At 54.4% G+C, this 17,448-nt stretch overlaps 2 protein-coding genes, 1 long non-coding RNA gene and 1 pseudogene across 17 annotated transcripts in view; 2 read left to right on the top strand and 2 right to left on the bottom strand.

Moving 5' to 3' along the window:
• Positions 1-6,849, bottom strand: part of TPM3 (tropomyosin 3) — a 28,214-nt gene extending 21,365 nt beyond the window's left edge. For 6 of the 14 annotated variants that reach the window (XM_019431229.2, XM_019431232.2, XM_019431230.2 and 3 more), the window contains exons 1-2: positions 6,635-6,848; positions 5,840-5,965 (exon numbers count right to left, since the gene is read on the bottom strand). In XM_019431229.2, the coding sequence (XP_019286774.1) occupies positions 5,840-5,965; positions 6,635-6,751 (243 nt within the window). In that variant the 5' untranslated portion in view covers positions 6,752-6,848. Of the gene's footprint in view, positions 1-1,161; positions 1,389-5,839; positions 5,966-6,634 lie in introns of those variants that run through there. The other 8 variants (XM_053908712.1, XM_053908714.1, XM_053908713.1 and 5 more) reach the window with 6 other exon arrangements.
• LOC109256227 (uncharacterized) lies at positions 456-3,122 on the top strand. Its single transcript, XR_002075559.2, has 2 exons — positions 456-1,011; positions 1,585-3,122. It is a non-coding gene; the product is annotated as an uncharacterized LOC109256227 (long non-coding RNA).
• A 4,961-nt stretch (positions 6,850-11,810) lies between the features above and the next one.
• CFAP141 (cilia and flagella associated protein 141) lies at positions 11,811-17,003 on the bottom strand. Of its 2 annotated transcripts, XM_053908725.1 has the most exons (4): positions 16,778-17,003; positions 16,439-16,479; positions 12,608-12,737; positions 11,811-12,048 (listed from the first exon to the last, which is right to left on the bottom strand). In XM_053908725.1, the coding sequence occupies exons 1-4, from the start codon at positions 16,808-16,810 to the stop codon at positions 11,947-11,949; spliced, it is 306 nt and encodes a 101-aa protein (XP_053764700.1). In that variant the 5' UTR covers positions 16,811-17,003; the 3' UTR covers positions 11,811-11,946. The 2 variants fall into 2 exon arrangements, with proteins under 2 accessions (XP_053764700.1, XP_053764699.1); XM_053908724.1 differs by lacking the exon at positions 11,811-12,048 and having other exon boundaries at positions 12,057-12,737.
• Positions 13,444-14,497, top strand: LOC109256281 (ubiquitin-conjugating enzyme E2 C-like; annotated as a pseudogene).
• Positions 17,004-17,448: the final 445 nt, after the last annotated feature.

Consider the following 17,448-nt stretch of genomic DNA (forward strand, 5'->3'; position numbering starts at 1 on the left):
AAGTCTTGTGGCTTACTAAAATTACTGGCCCTCCTCTAAGCAGAAAGCAGTTTCGAGAATCACCATTCATTTCACCAACATTTTATGTTCCAACTTCCAGTTCAGCCAATATTATCTTTAATAAAAAGAGACACCGTGGCGGGCAACTGGGAAACAACAGAGTGTCACTAGAGGCTCCTTGGAACTCGTTATTTTGTCTGCACGAACCACACTGCCGAGGTCAACCAGAAACCTTGACAGAAATTGGCACTCAATCCGAGTCTCGGCCACACAAACTGGCTTATCGGCTGCGCTTGGAAGAAGTGTTCTCAGCCGGCTGGGCCTGCACTGATTACACTTCAGCAATCAAGGCCAGAATCCTGCAGAAGTCCCCGCCTTCCAGGTCGTCAGGGCTAGGGCCGGGCGAGTTTTGTTGGCTCGCACATTCGCACTAACATAGTGAGTGAGGTACCAACTCCTCCTGGGCTGCTTCGGGCGGTTGACACAGTGGGTTTAGCAGTTGCCCCCACAAAAGGAAAGAGCCCCAGGCCGGAGGATGGGAGGCGGTGCTGTGGCCTTAACCTCCTCCAGGGAGGGCACCGCGCTTCCTCTCGGCCGACTGCAGCCTCATTTCCTGAGCTGGAGGAGGGAGCGGAAAGGCTGCCAGCAGGCCAGGCCGGGGGCTTTCCGGCGGTTCCCACCCCCACCCCCACCCCCGCACAGTAAGCCGGCCCTGCCCCTCCCAGGCCAGAGCGGCACCCACCTACTCTCCCCCCTTGGGCCGGAAACCTCTAACGAGAGCGAATTCCCCCCCCCCCCCACCCCGCCCTTCACCGAGGAGTGGGGGAGGGAGAGGCCGCTGAGCCCCTCCCCTGGCCGCGCCAGCCTCCGAAGGACTGAATGAATGAGCGGGGAGACAGGAGGAGGAGGAGAACCACTTTCCAGGCCCCGCGAGGCTCAGTTCCTTCAAAGGTCAAGCCGGCTCACCCGAGCGCCCAGTTCCCCCTTCGTCCGCCTCAGGTCCAGCCGCGGGTGAGCCCCACCCATCCGCCGGGCTCCAACCTCATCTCCGAGTCAGCCGGCGCCCGCGGCCCGCGCTCCGCCGCGAAACCAAGGGCCCCGCTTCGGGGTCCCGGCCGCTGCAGCGCCCGCTCCCCCTCGCGCGCCTCGCCCTCTCCGTACCTGCTCCCGTGCCCGCCTTTCCCCCTCCACTTCCCGCTGCAGGCGCTCGGCCCTCTCCTCTGCGTCATCGGCTTGCTGCTGCAGAACCTGGATCTTGCGCTTCACCGCCTCGATGGTGGTGATCCCGGCCATGGTGCCCACCCAGCCCCTGCTCGCTCTCGGCTTCCTGCCTCCTCCGCTCGGCGCTGCACCCGCTTCTCACCCCCACTTCCGCCTGCTCCTCCCTGAAATACCGGAACTCGCCCACCCGCCCGGATGTGGCGTCACCGCCGCGCCCTGCCGCGACAGACCCCGGGCGGGCGGCGCTCGGCGCGAGCGCGGGGCGGGGCCTTTCCCAGCCCACCAAAGGGGGGCGGGGCAGCGCCGGGCGCGGGCTACCATGGCAACCGGAAGGCGCGCGACAGGCCGCCCTCTGCCCAGCAGCAGGTCCGCCGGGCCGCGCGGCGTCCGCCTTCACCGCGCACCCGACGCCGCCCCGGCTTCCACCCACCGCACACAGGCTCCCAACTCGGGTGCCGGGACAGGCCAGGGCTTGCTGGGCCCCAGCCTCAGAAGAGCCCGGCTCTGCAGCCTCCGCTCCGCTCCGGGTGGGCCCAGGTAGGCTTCTCTCCCACCCTAACCCACCGCCTGAAAGTCCAGGCAGGGAATTCCGGGGGTGAGAGAAAAGGCCAGGATGGCGGACTTCTCGTTCCCTTGGCATCGGTACGGATCTCGTCCTTCCCCCGTCACCTTGGAGGGTCGCTGTGCACCAGCGATTCACCAACCTGCCAGGCCTTCCGAACCTTGAGTAATTTAGGTATGGTAATCAGTCGTCACATTTCTCTGTGCGGGTGAGAAAGATTTTATCAGGAAGGAGTCCTCTCTTACAGATCACTGTTACCAGACCCTTTGGGCAACAGCCACGTGAGTGCCTAGCAAACGTCCTGTGGAACCGAGCCTCTGTTCGGTGATAACTAAACAGTTTCACTGCCACGTCTACCTTCAGGGGCCCTGAGTTAGAAACTGCCTCCCAGTCCCTGCCACGTGGGACTTCTGGAAGCACAATAGTAAAGAGACTTGAAAATTTTACCTCCTGTTCTCTCCTACTTGTTTGTACTGTACGCCTGCCTTCCCTGTAAGCCATCATGACAAATGTCTCCTCTGCTGCGACTCTCTTTTCCCCTCAAAATTATGGTGCCGGAGCAGGACTCAGGATTAAGACTCCTGATCCCTGAAATGACTGGTAGGTTAAGACAGGCGCTGCCCTCAATGCCTGGTTCTGAAGACACTCCCTCCAGAGGCTTCCTCTTCCTATTTCCTTTTAGAAATACTGAGCAATGAGCTGTTTAGAGGAAACAATTCAAACAGTAAATAATTTGCTTGGTAGAGTACGCTGTGTACTGTTTTTTCCCTCCTGGAACTGGGAAGGAAGAACAGGGAGTAAACTCTACCCTGATGGCCTAAGAATTTTTCCAGCTCTTCTTGGAGAAGTCTGGTCAGAAGATGGAGACAGAAGTGAGACTTTGGCATCTGGGTGATGATCAGCAGGGGGCGCTGTTTACCTCCCTTTGCCCTAGCGAAGCGGCCGGCGCCCTCAACGCAGACCAACCCAAGGCTGCTCAGAGCACCGCTGTATTCCTGAGTCTGGTAGATGTGAACAGATAATCTTCTCTTGATCCAGGGAAACAGGTGGATTGACTCCTGATACCCTTTAAAGGCATGATGGACGGGCAGCAAAGGGCCCAGTGCTAATGTTTTCCTGGTGACCAACAATACAACAATGTATCAGCAGGTGTACGTGTCCATCCCCCACCCCTCTCACGTCTGGTATTACTCTTTGTCCTAACCTTGCACTCCTCTTTCCCCTTGCTTTACCCTAATGAGCTTCTGACTTCACCTCGGGTTGAGAAGCCCTTACACACGTGAATGTTCTTACTGCCATTGAACCGTACCCTTAAAAGTGGTTAAAATGGCAAACGTGATGTATGCTTTGTTACAATTTTTTGAAAACGATTTCAGACAATTCAGGGATGAAAAGGTGAAGCTTGTACTGACCTTGCCATACCCTTGCCCTTTTCTTTCTTCAAGCAATCCAGCAAATCCTGTGCTTTCCAGAAAAGCTGCTCAGATAACCAGAACTCCCTGTGTGAACATGAGTCGTTGACTCCCTCCACTCCCTCTCCTGCCCTTATATCCACATCAGAGTAATCTGCTCTGTTAGCCTCGAGGGTAGGAGCTGAGCTGTGAACTTCCCGGGACACTTGTACTGGACGCGCACCCTCCCCCCGAAGATGCAGACATCATGTTGCTGGTGACTCTGACCCTTGCTCTCTGCTTTAAACCTTTTGCTTCCTCCTTATTCAGCGCTTTTTCCAATTCCTATAAACACTTCACTTTCCTTCTCTGATTCTTTGAGGCAGAAATCCCCCAACTTTTTCTGGGAAAGGCCAGACAGTACAGTTTTTCTGGCTTTGCAGGCCACAGGGTGTGTTGACCTCCATGGGACAAAGCCTGTAGATGATATGCAAACGAATGGGCATGGTGTCGTTCCAGTAAAACTGTACAAAACGAGGCTGTGACAGGATTTAGCTCACAGGTGGAAGGTTGCTAACCCCAGCTCTGAGAAAAAAAAACCTTTCCTCCTGCTTCCTTCCTAGCCTAACGTATTTCTGCCTGCTGCTCACAGCCTTCCTCCCCCACTTCTTGGCCTCGGGCACGCCTCTGAGGGTACTCGCTGACTTGTAGGGAAAGCTAACGGGGAGAGAAGTTAAACAACTTTTTCTACCCACATACTACATATTGAAATAGGTTTTGGTGGGTTCCTATATAAACATGAGTAACTCCTTTCGAGTGAATATACTGAACCCACCCTGTCTGGGTGGGGGATGACAGTGTGTGTCTGTATGTGTGCAACAGCGTAGGACAGACAGAATTCATCCCCAGGACATTCCTTTATCTTCCCAGTGAAATAGGGGTGTCATCTAGAGCCTCTGTGTTTCTCTCTCCCAAGATCGAAGGTTAGACTTGTTTGTTCTTTCCTTGCTCCTGGACACACCTCCTCCAACCCACATACCTGCCGCTTTAGCCTTAGACTCTCCAGGAGAGTCGTCACCCAACATCTCATAAAACTCCCCTTAACCCGACACTGCCAGTTTGCGAAAACTTCTGTCCCTATGAGCCAGAGAGATCATCTATCCATCTAGACCCGGAACCTTGGTCAGGTAGTTCCAACAGGCCATCAAGCATTTGCCCAAACCTCTGGAGGTAACCTGTGTTTTCTGCAGTTTTCCAAGAAGGAAGAATTAATAGTTTGCAGGGGACTAAACTCTTGGAAACGACAAATATGTATAACGTATATGATCCTCTTTGTATCTCTGACCTCTGGCAGGATACGTTCAACAGCCCTCGTTACGTTCCCTGGCCACTGCAGGTGGCAGAGTGCCAAAGGGGAGATGATGGGCCTGAGAGCAAAGAGGCCAAACTTGAGGGTCTGGAAACATCTGCGAATGACCCACTCTGTCTCTCTATTTTCCAAAACCAGGCGCTCCTGGGGCACCTGGGTGGCTCAGTCGGTTAGCTGTCTGACTTCGACTCAGGTCGTGATCTCACGTTTGTGAGTTCAAGCCCCACATCGGGCTCTGTGCTGACAGCTTAGAGCCTGGAGCCTGCTTCAGATTCTGTGTCTCCCTTTCTCTCTGCTCCTCCCCCGCTCACGCTCTGTCTCTCTCAAAAATAAACAAACATTAAAAAAAGTATATGTGCTCCTAAAAATATGTGTATGTGTGGGTATATACATACATCCATATATATATATATATATATATATGCATATATATATATATGCATGCTCCTATTTTCCTATTAACTCCGTGCTAAGAATTGACTGTATTTCCATCAATCCCACACTTTCTTTTGTTGCTGTTATGTCACTTTTCTTCCAAACTTCTTTCCTTTGTCGCCTCTCATTTACTGTTGTGCTAAAGCTTTAAGCTTGAGGGTAAATGGAAGTAGGTGGTGACGGGATAAACATGAAGTGGAAAAAAACAATTTATTTCATGTTCAGATGGAAAAATTGAACCCAACTGCAGAGAAGCTGAGTGAGTGAGTCATTGCCACAGAGAATGGTCTGGTGGTGACCCCTTTTCTCCTGTAAGACTCCTTGTTGCTACCCAGCCTGTCATGAGCAACGCTTGCTGTGGTGTCTCCGTGGCATAAGGGCAGGTGCCCACAGTGGCCCAGATAAATAAACCCATAGAGGGCCAGGGTCATTGTGACCTCTTTTGTCCCATTGTGAAATCTGAGCTGGCTCTGCTGGGCGGTTGAGAGATGAGAGTTTCCCTATTAATATCCACATCTACGTGCCAGGGCTTGGACACAAAAGCGAGGAATGTGGCATGGGGGAGGAGGTGGGAAAAGTGATAGCAGTCTGGACCTGGAGACCCCTCCCTTTGTCTGGGTCCTGGGAAACATAATGAAGTTCCTGGGTTGAGGATGAGACAAAAATGAGACATTTAAGAACAAATGAACATGCCATTAGGAGGGTACGTCAGCATGTGATTGTGTGCAAAAATGCACGCGAGCATCTATTTCTACACTCTGAATCCACAAGTATGTGTGTGTCCAAGCGTGGAGTTTCGTCCTATCAACATGGCGCTCTGCACATGCGGATTAACCCACCTTCCGACTCTGTCATACGTACGTCAGCAGCCTTCTTCTCTGCCAGCTCCAGCTTCTCCTGGGCGTCCTTCAGAGCTTCAGAGTACTTGTCCAGCTCATCCTCTGTCCCTTTCAGCTTCTTCTGCATGGCCGCCAGCTCGTCCTCCAGCTGCAGGAGCCCCACGAGTCACACACAATGGAGCAGGCCCAGACCGGGGGCCCCCAAGCCCTGACAGACCCCTGTGCTCACTCCCAAAGAGGCATACTTTCTCCCTAGCCACTTCCACCGACTGCCCTGGGAGTTATGCCTTGACCTGTGACCCTGGGATCTCTGACCTTAAGATGACCAAGCCATGGTGGGTTTTCATCCAAGACCCTGGGGTGGTAAGGGTGTAGATGCCTGGGACTCAAGACTGGCTCAGTCGGTAGAGCCATGTGACTCTTAATCTCGGGGTTATAAGTTCGAGACCCATGCTGGGTGTAGAGATTACTTAAAAGTAAAATCTTAAAAAAAGATCAAGGGAAAAGAGATCCTGTGTGCCCAGCCCCCACATTTTCCTCTAGAAACTGGGTTCTCCCAGAACATGATCCACCCCATTTAGATCTGGCAGACACACCGGGGCTCAGAGGGGGCTGCTGGATTTCCCAGGGTCACACAGGCGCTCTGGAGCCGAGACGCTGGATGTCCTCTGCCTATCCGGTGCGGCTGGGGAAGAAGAGAGTCCCTCCCACCCAAAGAACAAGCTGGGCTGGTGGTCACTGCCTCTCCCACGAGAGCCCTCTCCCGTCTCGCAGTCTTGCTCGCCAGCAGGCAAGAGAGAGCGGCGCCAGCACCCACCTGCTTGCTTCTCTCTTCTGCCTGCTTTTGCTCCGCTTCAGCTTGCTCTGCCCGGTCCAGAGCATTCTCCTTGTCCAGCTTCAACATCTGCATCTTTTTCTTGATGGCCTCCATCATGAGCTGTGGCTGTTGGTGAGCTCGCCTGAGAAACCTGGAGAACTGGAGGCCAGGGCAGGAGAGGAGGGCAGCTGGCTGAGTGACTAGGCGGCCCCCAGGCTCGAGCCTTTTATCTCTGCTCAAGGCTCCACCTCTTGTTCCTAATATGGTCTTTCCAGCTCCTTCCATCCCATTATTGTTCTCCCTGGGGGAGCGCAGGGTGAGATACTTTGATGGACTGACATCACCGGCAAAGAAAAATGGGGGAACAGCTGAGGCTGATTTTAGACAATGGAAAGTGGGGGAGGGGAGAGGTTCTCCCTGACCCTGGCACGTTCCACCCTCTGGGCAGCTCTGTGGGTGTTTTAAAAGAGCGAGGGGAGGGGAGAACACTGAAATACAGGAGGGTACTTTGGCAATTCTAGGAGCGTAGCTTTCACCCAGAGGGTCCTAGTTGCCCTTCCGTTTCCCCATCACCCTCACCCCCCTCTGTGTTGGATGCTGGTCAAAGTCCACTGGTTGAGTTTTACCTTTTGATTCCCAGCATTCAGGGAGCTTGAGCAACAGTGAAAAAGGAGAGGTCACTCGTGATGATCCCTGACAATTCCCCCGGATCCCCAGATCAAATGACTCTGCTATTTGAAGAGTCTCTAATTGGCAGGGAGACATCATTCCTCCCCATTAAGAGCCACAGGGACACAGTAAGCGGTGACCGTCGGTCCCTGGAAGGTCCTCCCAGAGCTTCAAGTGAGGTGGGGGAGAGAAGCAGGGGAGGATCAGAGTAATCTGGGTGGGACCATGCCCTCTGTTTGCCCACAGTGGTCTTTAGGTAGAACTTTCATACCCACACTGACCAAGCACTGTGCTGCTCCCCACTCTTGTCCTCTGCTCTCTCCTTGCCCAACCTACCGCCATCCACCATCACAGTCGTCATCGGTGCCAGCTCTGTTCTCCCTGGCTTGACTCCAGGCCATGTTCATTCCTCCACTTGGAGCCTGTTACTGACAGGTGGCAATTGATCCCAGTACACCAGTGCCACACAATCTGAGAGTATGCCAGGGGAGAGGTGGGCACTGTTCAAGGTGACCAGAGCTACCAGAGAAGACTATGAATGTGTCTAATTAGTCATGTGTCAAGGAAAGATGGCTAGCGTTAATACTAAGCCCCAGCAGTGGGGTAACTGAGACACCCACCAGGGCACGGGGCAACACTGGAGTCTACTCTTGAGGTCTTCCAGTCACTAGAGGTAGATGGGCAGATAGGCTATCAATTGACTCTTGAAGGGAAGCAGAGAAACCAAAGACCCTCGCTGCAGGACTAGTGAAGAAGAGAGTCCCAGGGCCAGGAAGCAGCAGTTAATAAGGGTGAGGGCAGTATTGAATAAGGAGGAAAAAAATACAAGGACAGAAGATCAGAGCTACATCCCTTCCAGTAAAAGGGAAAGATACGGGACGAACTGAAACTCCAGTTCCTGCTCTTGTACTCCCGCACGAGCTCTCCAGCCTAAGAGTGAGACCCACGTAGGTTGCAGCCACCGGTGTTCCAAAGGGACCCTGGAGATAAGCGGTTCGGTAAAGGGGCCCCAGAGGTTGATGCCAAATTGCCCACTGCTGTAAGAATATGTTTGATATTTAGTTGGTTCCTAATTAAACAACCCAATATCAAACATATCACACAGAAGCAGGCAGGAGAGTTTTGGTGGTCGTCTGCCTTCCTCCCCTCTGGCCACCAAGCTTGCCTGCATGGAGAGCCATCTCCTTGGGGAAGGATGCTGACCCCTGCTCTTTGCCTCCCAAGACAGCTGGCTCTCACTCGTCTGCCGTTCGTGCTGTCCCTGTATCAGCTCCTCTCCCACCAGCGCCTGGCCTTTGCTGGATCACGTTGGCCCAGACCAGGAAGCCTGTCTGGCAGGGCTCCACATCCGGACACCTATCCTCTCCAAGGGCTCCCACACAGAGCTTCTCGCCCTGATGTCGCGCCCATGGCACTGAAGGCCGGCCCAGCCGCCTGCCCTCCCCAGCCTCCTTCCCACTGCCCTGAGGCTTTCCGGGGGAGGGCCTTTTGGGGGGGGGGTGCTTGTACACCCTGCTTTACCTTTCGAACGGAACTCCTAACCTTCCAGATCACCCCGCCAGACTGCCGAGGGCCTTTCAGCCCACAGCATCCTGGAGTCCTCCTGCTCTGAAGTACTACAGAGAAGTGGCCATGAGAAACTTCCAGCACGCTTCTTCCATCATCTTGTTCCTTCTCCCCTTCTCCCCATGTCTTCCAGGCACCCTCAAAGTCACCCTTGGGTGTCCGGAAGAGGTGAGGGACCTGTGCCCCTGGCGGGCTCCAGCCCGGGCTCCGGAGAAGGTATATGGCCTGCCCTGCCTGGCAGAACTGAAACGAAGACTTTAGGAGATCAAGGGCGGAGCCCCTCTGCCAGGAAGAAGCCCACAGTCCTTGGTGCTCTTCTCCCAGCGTCTTCCCTCACAGGGGTCCAGCCTGGCTCCCCGCCGGGGGGGGGTCTCTTCTGAGGAGGATCAGGTCTGTTGACCATCATGCGGCAGGCGGGTGTGTCTCCGCTGTGGCAGAACGGAGCCCGAGTTATAGCTGCAGCGGGTGGCCGTGCGGGGGTGGGCGGGGGTGCCCTGCTTCAGCCCCAGGCCTGTTCCGTGTGTCCGTGTTCCCATTAGTCCGGATTCCCACCCCCACCCTGCCCCACACATATACCCACTCCACAGTGCCCTTGATCTAGATCAATAGCTTGTCCAAAGCCCCAGTCGATGCCCGTTGTGCGCCTCCGGCCCTCCAGGGGAAGGCTGACAAGAGGGCGCGCAGCCCCACGCTAACCCTGTGCTGTCGTTTCGTGTCCTTGCTCCCCATGGCTCTTACCGGGGGGGCGGGGTGTGTGTGTAATGCTTGCTCTCGTGACCACCAGCCTTACCCTTACCCCCATGTTCAGCTCCCTTCTCTGGGAGCCTCAACTGCCCTGGTGAACCAGAGGCTGGGAAGTGACAGGAGCGAAAAGCACCTCATGTTTGGGGACATTGATGTAGAAGAGGAGCAGTTCTCTCAGAAGGAGACTGACCTCGGGGCTTGATTAGGCAGGCCTCAGGTGGCCCCGATAAAAGGGATCTGACTCTCCTGGCGGTGCCTCCTGTGTGGCCATCTCGAACCAGGCCGGACTCTCTGGGGCTGGAGGTGGAGAAGGTGCCAGCCCCAGAAGGAAAAGGGGCTGGCTGGGTGGCTATGACCGGGGGGAACAGTTGATGTGATCAGAGCAGACAGAGCAGGCGGGGGGAGGAGGGGGGGTCACAGGAGATGGGGGGGGGGGGGCAGCCTGCCAATACCGGAGCCAGCCGGGCTCTGACAAGCCCTGGGGAGAGAGGCCAAGGTCAGGGACCAAGGCAGAAGGGGTGGGGTGTTGTGTGGGTCCCAATAAAAAGAATGAGGAGGAGTAAAGGGGCTGCTGCAGGAGTCGGGGGTGGCTGGGGAGCAGCCAGGCAACAGAGAGGAGGTGAGAAAGGAAAAAAACTCTCAGGGGGCAGGAAAACACTATGGCTCACCATTTATCGGACCTTATGCACCACCTCTCTGCAAAGTGCTTCATTTCATCCCCACAGCAATCCAGGGAGGTAGGCATTATCTCCAGTTTACAAACGAGGAGCTGGGGCCCAGAAAGTTAAGGTAACTGGCCCAAAGCCACGCAGGCAGGCAGTGACAGAGGCAGGATTCAAACCCAGATCTGCTATGCTCTGGGGCGAGGCTCTCCTGGACAATGTACACAGCAGGGCCCACTGGGAGGCGGCTGTGGGCAGATGAAAGACCGGCGGGGGCGGGGTGGGGGGTCCCCCCGCAGGATCAGAGACCCAGCCTCAGGCTGCAGGTCAAATCCAGGCCGCGTGCGCCTGCTTCTGTCCCTCGTAATGTGTCACCTTGCCTTCCTCCCCTGTCCGCGCCTGCCTCCCAGCCCGTGAGCCCCATGCCTTGTTGGCTACAGGAACTCGTGAGTCATTGACTTAGAGATGCTTGGGAAGCAGGGCTGTCGGAGGTGAGGACGAATGGGTGCATGGGGGCACGGACACAGGCGTGGGGTGAAGTGGCATCTCGGGTGCATGGGGGTGGCCGGGGCGTGGCGAGGGGCTTGTGAACGGCCAGGGTCACAGTGAAACCTGAGAGAGAAAAGGAAGGACACCGGCTGTGTGCCAAGCACTAGGCTTGCTCGCTATGAAATTTTATTTAATCCTCATAATGATCCTATGAGATGGGCATCACTGTCCCCATTTTCAGAAGAGGAAACTGAGGCTCAGAGAAGTAACTTACACAAGGTGACAACAATTAAGAGGCACCAGACTTAGAACCCACACCTGACTCCAAAGCCCACACCCTTCTCCATACCTGCTGCCTCTCTGTGCCCATCGGTGGGGTGTGCAGGGAGAAAAGCAGGGGGCTCTGGTGTCGGAGGGGAGAAATGCCCACTGAGGGTTGGAGCCAGACGGAGGGAGGGGGTGGCGGCGGGACGGGGAGACCAGAGTTGTGCAGCGCACACAGCCGCACGGGGCAGAGGGCAGGACAAGCTCCGTGTGGACAGGACAAGTGGCCAACGAGGATGCTGACAGCCGGTGAGGGGACCGGGAAGTTGTTCTGGCCTGGCGGTGACAATGTGTCCTGGCACCTGTTACCGGCTGCACAACGGGGGTCTCTCTGGCTTGTGATGTCATTTTATGTAAAGCAGATCTTCATAAGTAAGGTTCTCTGTGGCCTACAGATGCATGTGACCAACCAGTACCTTTTAGAATTCTTGAGAATCTGAAGGCCGTGAGATTGTACACGCTCTGAGCAGCTTCACATAAATCGCTGCTCCTTACTTCCTTATAGCTGCCTCACCCCTCATTGCACTGGAGTTTGGAACCCTGTCAATTTGCAGAGGTGGGAATTCGAGTCCAGAGGGAAGAGACCTGTCCCAGGTCTCATCACGGGACCCCAGGCCTCCTGCCAGCCAAGCGCCACGGCACCCACGGGTGAACAGCCACACTCAGAGCTATTTGTCCAGGAAGACGGAAAAGACGAGAGGAAGTGAGATCGGAGAGGCAAGTGAGCAAAACCCAGGAAGCTGTTTTAAGATCACGGGTACAGCTAAACACTTTTGCAACCAATAGGGATTCAGGGCCGTGGAAGGAGCCATATGTCCGCCTTCGAGCCGTTAAGAGCCAGCTTTGTTTTGGGCGCCGTCAGAGTCTCTCCACGTAAAATGCTCTGCCCGTCAGATTCAGTTCCTGCTGGTACTGCCGATGCTCCTGTTCAAGCAGCTGGTGCAGGGCCGCTCGACGGGCCTGGCGGGGGTGGGGTGGGGGGGGGGCAGAACAGAGTGTGACGTTAGGCTGGCCCCTTTCCTCGTTCTCCCGCGATGGCAGTCCAGCGTGCGTCCTCCTGGCTTTGGACTCAGCTGCGCCACAAAGCTAGGCGGTAGCATGGAGGCTGCGCGCTGCAGGGGAAGCCTACGCAAGTCTTTCTCCGTGGATGAAACCCCACGTTCGGCAATTACTTGCCGAGAACACCATGAACCGTGACCTCTGCCAGGCACCGGGACACGCAGGTGGCGACCTGCTGGCGACCGGGTTCTCCCGGGAGAGAGGGGCTCTGAGAGGCAGGTGCTGGGCACGGACACGAGGGGAGCGAGGACTAGTCCGCGCCCCGGGACCTGAGGCCGGGTCACCTGCAGCTGGACGCGAAGAGCCACTTGACGAGACCCGGTACTGCTCTAGTGTAATGCTGAAAACCTCAGAGGCAGATACACTGGGCAAGTACCGGCAGCAGTGAAGAGCTTGGGACCCCGGCGGACTCTGCGGGGCAGTGAGGGTGAGGCTTCAGGTCACCCTTGCGAGAACTCACCATCAGCAGCTGCTTGTCGGCCAGTGCCAACTCCTGTCCCCTGGCGTCCTGCGTCCTTAGGGCAGCACACAGGTTTCTCCTCTGGCCCAGCGTCGTCTGCCACACACAGTGGGTGTGTGAATTCTGCCACCTGCCCCAGGTACAGAGGAAGGAGCTGACTGGGTCAGTTAGGAGTGGTGACAAAAACCCCATCACCGGACCCTCTGTGCGCATGTCAGAACACGGCCAACTCCTTGAAGGGTAACTAACTAAGAACCTAGTCTGCGTTGAATACACAGGCCGCTTGATCATCGTAACCGTGCGTCAGAGATACTAATTTTGCACGGCACGCACGGAAACAAAGTTCAGGTGAGTTGCCTAAGGTCACTTAATGGCAGACCTGGGTATCAAAATCCAGTCTAAAAATGAATACCTTCCGTTACACCATGATTTTCATCCTTAGCTAGACAACATTCTGCAATCATGTAAGGTTTTTTAATTCATGAGAGAAATATGCATTCTCTCCCCCCACCTCTCTCACACGTGTCCTCTGCTCAGAGAACCCTTGAGTTTTATTTTTTTTTTTAAGATTTTTAAGTAATCTCTACACACAACGTGGGGTCAAACTCACAACCCCAAGATCAAGAGTCACACGCTCCGGGGCGCCTGGGTGGCTCAGTCGGTTAAGCGTCCAACTCTTGGTTTCGGCTCAGGTCACGATCTCACGGTTTGTGGGATTTTCTCTCTCCTTCTCTGTCCTTCCCCGGCTCGTGTGCACGCAGTCTCTCTCAAAATAAATAAATAATAATTAAAAAAAAAAGACTCATATACTAAATGAGAGTTGCAATCACGCTCTAAGTTCCTGTCTCACTGCCCTCACTGCTCCCAGAGCCGTGACCCAGTGGCTGCCAGTGTCACTGCCTCTGGGGGCGAGGGGGGGGGGGGTCCTGGGGGCAAGATGCCCCAGCAGGAGTCGATGACCCCCGTGGTGTCTGGCAACAAAGGAACTTCTGCCTTCCCTGAATCAGGCAACCTTTCACACGGGTGGGGCCATCCCTGGAGCGGTGGGCACAGCATGTGAAGACCTGAAGTTATCAGCTCCCCCAGGAGTCCCGCAGTGCTGACAACACACCCGGGGGGAGGGTCCTCATGCCCTGCTGCCACCCAGACCTGGACACCCAGGGTGACATCTGCCTGGACATCCTCAAGGACAAGCGGTCTGCCCTGTATGACATCGGCACCATCCCGCTGCCCACCCAGGGCCTGCGAGAACTCAACACCGAGAGTCCTTTGAGCACACGCGCTGCTGAGCCTGGAGAAACCCCCACAGCCTTTAACAAGTATCTGCAAGAAAGCTGCTCAAAGCTGGTCCTTAGCCAAGAACCCGGACTGTGTAGCCTCTCTACGTTATCTTTCTTATTTTTTATGTTTATTTTTGAGAGACACAGAGAGAGAGAGAGAGAGAGAGAGAGAGAGAGATAGCACGAGAGGGAGGAAGGGCAGAGAGATGGGGGACAGAGGATCTGAAGCAGGCTCCAGGCTCTGAGCTGTCAGCACAAAGCCCCACGTGGGGCTTGAACTCATGAACTACAAGGTGATGAACTGAGTTGAAGTTGGACACTTAACCGACTGAGCCACCCAGGTGCCCCTATGATTGTGTGTCTTAAGCTGTGGGGTCACTCTGGTTTAAGTCTCTGGTTGAGCCCTTGTGGTGATGAATATAGTAAACAAATACATTGGGCTTAAAAAAAAGGGGGGGGGGCACCTGGCTAGCCCGGTGGAGCACGTGACTTGATCTCAGGTTCCTGAGTTCAAACCTTATGCTGGGTGTACAGACTATTTAAAAAGAAAATCCTGGGGGCGCCTGGGTGGCTCAGTCGGTTAAGCGGCCGACTTTGGCTCAGGTCACGATCTTGCGGTCTGTGAGTTCGAGCCCGGGGCTCTGTGCTGACAGCTCAGAGCCTGGAGCCTGTTTCGGATTCTGTGTCTCCCTCTCTCTCTGTCCCTCCCCTGTTCATGCTCTGTCTCTCTCTGTCTCAAAAATAAATAAACGTTAAAAAAAAAAATTAAAAAAAAAAATAAAAAGAAAATCCTGGGGCACCTGGGTAGCTCACTGGGTTAAGAGTCCGACTCTTGGTTTCGGCTCAGGTCGCGATCTCACGGTTTGGGGGTTCGACCTTGGTGCGGCTCTGCACTGACAGCGTGGAGCCTGGCCGGGATTCTCTCTCCCTCTCTCTCTGCCCTACTGCATGTGCTCACTCACTCTCGGGATAAACAAAAAAATATATATATATATACACCAAATGAAAACTGAAAGCTTTGTTCTTCTGCCCCAGTTCTCAAAGTTACCAGTTTGTGTATTTTTCCAGAAAGTTTTTCTATCATATACTAGGAAGTATATTTTTTTATTACTACGCACTCATACATTTGTTAGAAGTAGTTAACAGTTGGACTTTCCTATCAACACATACACACTTGCTTCATTCTGTGTAAATGCTTCATTCTGTGTAAAGGCTGCCTAGTATTTTTATATCGTCACTTAACGAGGTAGGCTGTTCCTACTTTTTAAAATTTAAAGTAATCTCTCCACCCAACACGCGGCTGCAACGCAAGACCCCGAGATCAAGAGTCACTTGGCCTTCGACTAAGCGCGCCAGGTGCCCTGGTTTACTTTTGTAAACAATGCTGTCCAGAATGCTGTTTATGTATGTTCTAGAGCTTTTGCAGGCATATATATGCAAGGTCAACTCCCTAGGAGTACAGCTGCCACTTCTAAGGACGTGTGAATTTTGAGATCTTAAGTTTTGACAGATTTCATCAAACTTACCTTTGTTTTTGTTTATGTTGTAAAAATATTTTTTTGAAGAACTGATCATGTTTGACGATTTTAATTTTTTAAATGTTTATTTTTGAGACAGGGAAAGAGGGAGACATACAGAGTGTGAGTGGAGGAGAGCCAGAGAAAGAGGGAGACAGAATGTGAAGCGGGCTCCAGGCTCTGAGCTTCTCAGCACAGAGCCCAAGGCAGGGCTCAAACTCACCAACTGTGAGGTCATGACCTGAGCCGAAGTCTGATGCTTGACCGACTGAGCCACCCAGGCATCTCCGAAAATATTTTTAATTTCTATTTATTTTTGAGAGAGAGTTGGGGACAGAGGATCCAAAGTAGGCTCTGGGCTGACAACACAGAGCCCGACGCAGGGCTCAATGTCACAAACCGTTAGATCATGACCCGAGCCAAAATCAGGAATCAGACCCTTAATGGACTGAGCCACCCAGGCACCCCCATCAGACTGTGTTTGTAAAAAGGCTGCATCCATCTGGACTCTCACTAAAATTGTATGCATTTTTGCCACCTCACATCTTTGCCAGCTCTGGGCACAACCACCTGTTAAACCTTAAAAACCAGGCTTATCCTCCCCAATCCCAGACCACGCGGTGACGTCTTCTGGGTTGAGGTCCGGACGTGTTTTACAAAGCTCCCCAGGTGAAGACACAGAGCCCAGTCTAGTCATTCGCTCATTCAACAAATACGGCGCACCAATCACGCGATTGATACAACAAATACTTGCATTCTTCTTAAACAACAACAACAACAACAACAAAAACTTGCTCCAATTCTCCCTGGGAGGATAGGAAGAAAGGGACAGTAAAGCCATCTGGGTGGCACGGGGAACGAGCTCGAGTGAGCACCGGGAGGCCGGTCCATGCTGCGGCCTGCACACCACAGTGTCCTTCCTCGGGAGCCCCGGAGGGCGAAGCAGGTCTCCGAGGTGGCCAGGGGGGTGGGGAGGACACGAGGGTGCAGGGGTCAAGCTGAGGGGAAAGGGAAAGGACAGAAGCAGGAATTACCTGTCGACCATCTTCTTAAATCCCAGGACCCTTTGAAAACTCTGCAAGAAAAGCGAGTCGCTGATCCGCCTCTGGCTGGCACCCCATCCCCAGCACCCTCCCCTCAGTCCAGCGCCTTGTCCCCAGCACCCTCCCGGAGGGGGCTCATGGGCCTTTCCCGAGAGAGAAGTGAGGGCACTGGGTCCAGAAAGTGCGCAGGGAGCAGCCTGGGAGCAGCCGGTGTGGAACCACCCAGTCTCCTGCTGTTCCCACCCGCTCACCTCAGGGCACCTCAGGAAACCGGAGGGTCACCATCTGGGAAGTTCGTCCGGCCCCGCCCCACCCCCCAGCTCTGCACACCTCTTCTACTTTCGTGGCCTTTCCCCCAGACATGTCCACACGCTTGCGGGACACCGGCCCAGGACACAAGCAGGCTCTTGTCTCTGTATCATCCAGTCACCCAGGTTTCGGGAGTCATGGCAACACGTCTGCCTCCAACAATGACCCCGGGTCTGCGACCCGATTGGTCACCTGGCCTGTTGCCCTGGAGACCAGAAGCGAGTCCCAGTTGTCAGGCTATTCTAGGAGCAAAGACCAGAGCCCCCATTTTAGGGTTTTTTCCGCGGGGTCTCAAGGAGCATCCATATGATCCTAGGTCCAAAGAACATATCCTGTGCCTGTTTGGTTAAAAGGCACCTATAAAGGAGTGAATCACGTGTTTTAATTGTTCATTTTATTAGTTTTAACGTCAGAGCAGGGCATCGGTCTGACCATTGCTTCACTGTCCCATATAGCATCCCCAATAAATGAGGGGGGGTGGGATCGTGTCAGGTGCCAACATTCCCTTTCCCGTTTATTCAGGACAGCATGTAAAGAAAGCCTGAGGCCGATCCTCGCGTTTCCGGGGACCAGGTCGGGTTAACGTTTCCACACAGCCTGGTTTCCACGGAGCACCAGGCAAGTTGTTCTGCGCACCTCACGGCCTCCCCAGACCTCCCCACCAGCTCACGTCTGCCTTTCCAACCAATCAA

Source organism: Panthera pardus, unplaced genomic scaffold (assembly GCF_024362965.1).
Source record: "Panthera pardus isolate Hobbes unplaced genomic scaffold, ASM2436296v1 HiC_scaffold_21, whole genome shotgun sequence".
NCBI lineage: Eukaryota > Metazoa > Chordata > Mammalia > Carnivora > Felidae > Panthera > Panthera pardus.

Excerpts from the sequence above, each read along its gene's own strand:
- CFAP141 (XM_053908724.1), bottom strand. The coding sequence starts at position 16,810 with ATGTCTGGGGGAAAGGCCACGAAAGTAGAAGAG. Across the intron at positions 16,480-16,777 it reads AGGCCACGAAAGTAGAAGAG|AGTTTTCAAAGGGTCCTGGG; the intron begins GTGTGCAGAGCT and ends CTTTTCTTGCAG. Across the intron at positions 12,738-16,438 it reads TTTAAGAAGATGGTCGACAG|GTGGCAGAATTCACACACCC; the intron begins GTAATTCCTGCT and ends TACCTGGGGCAG.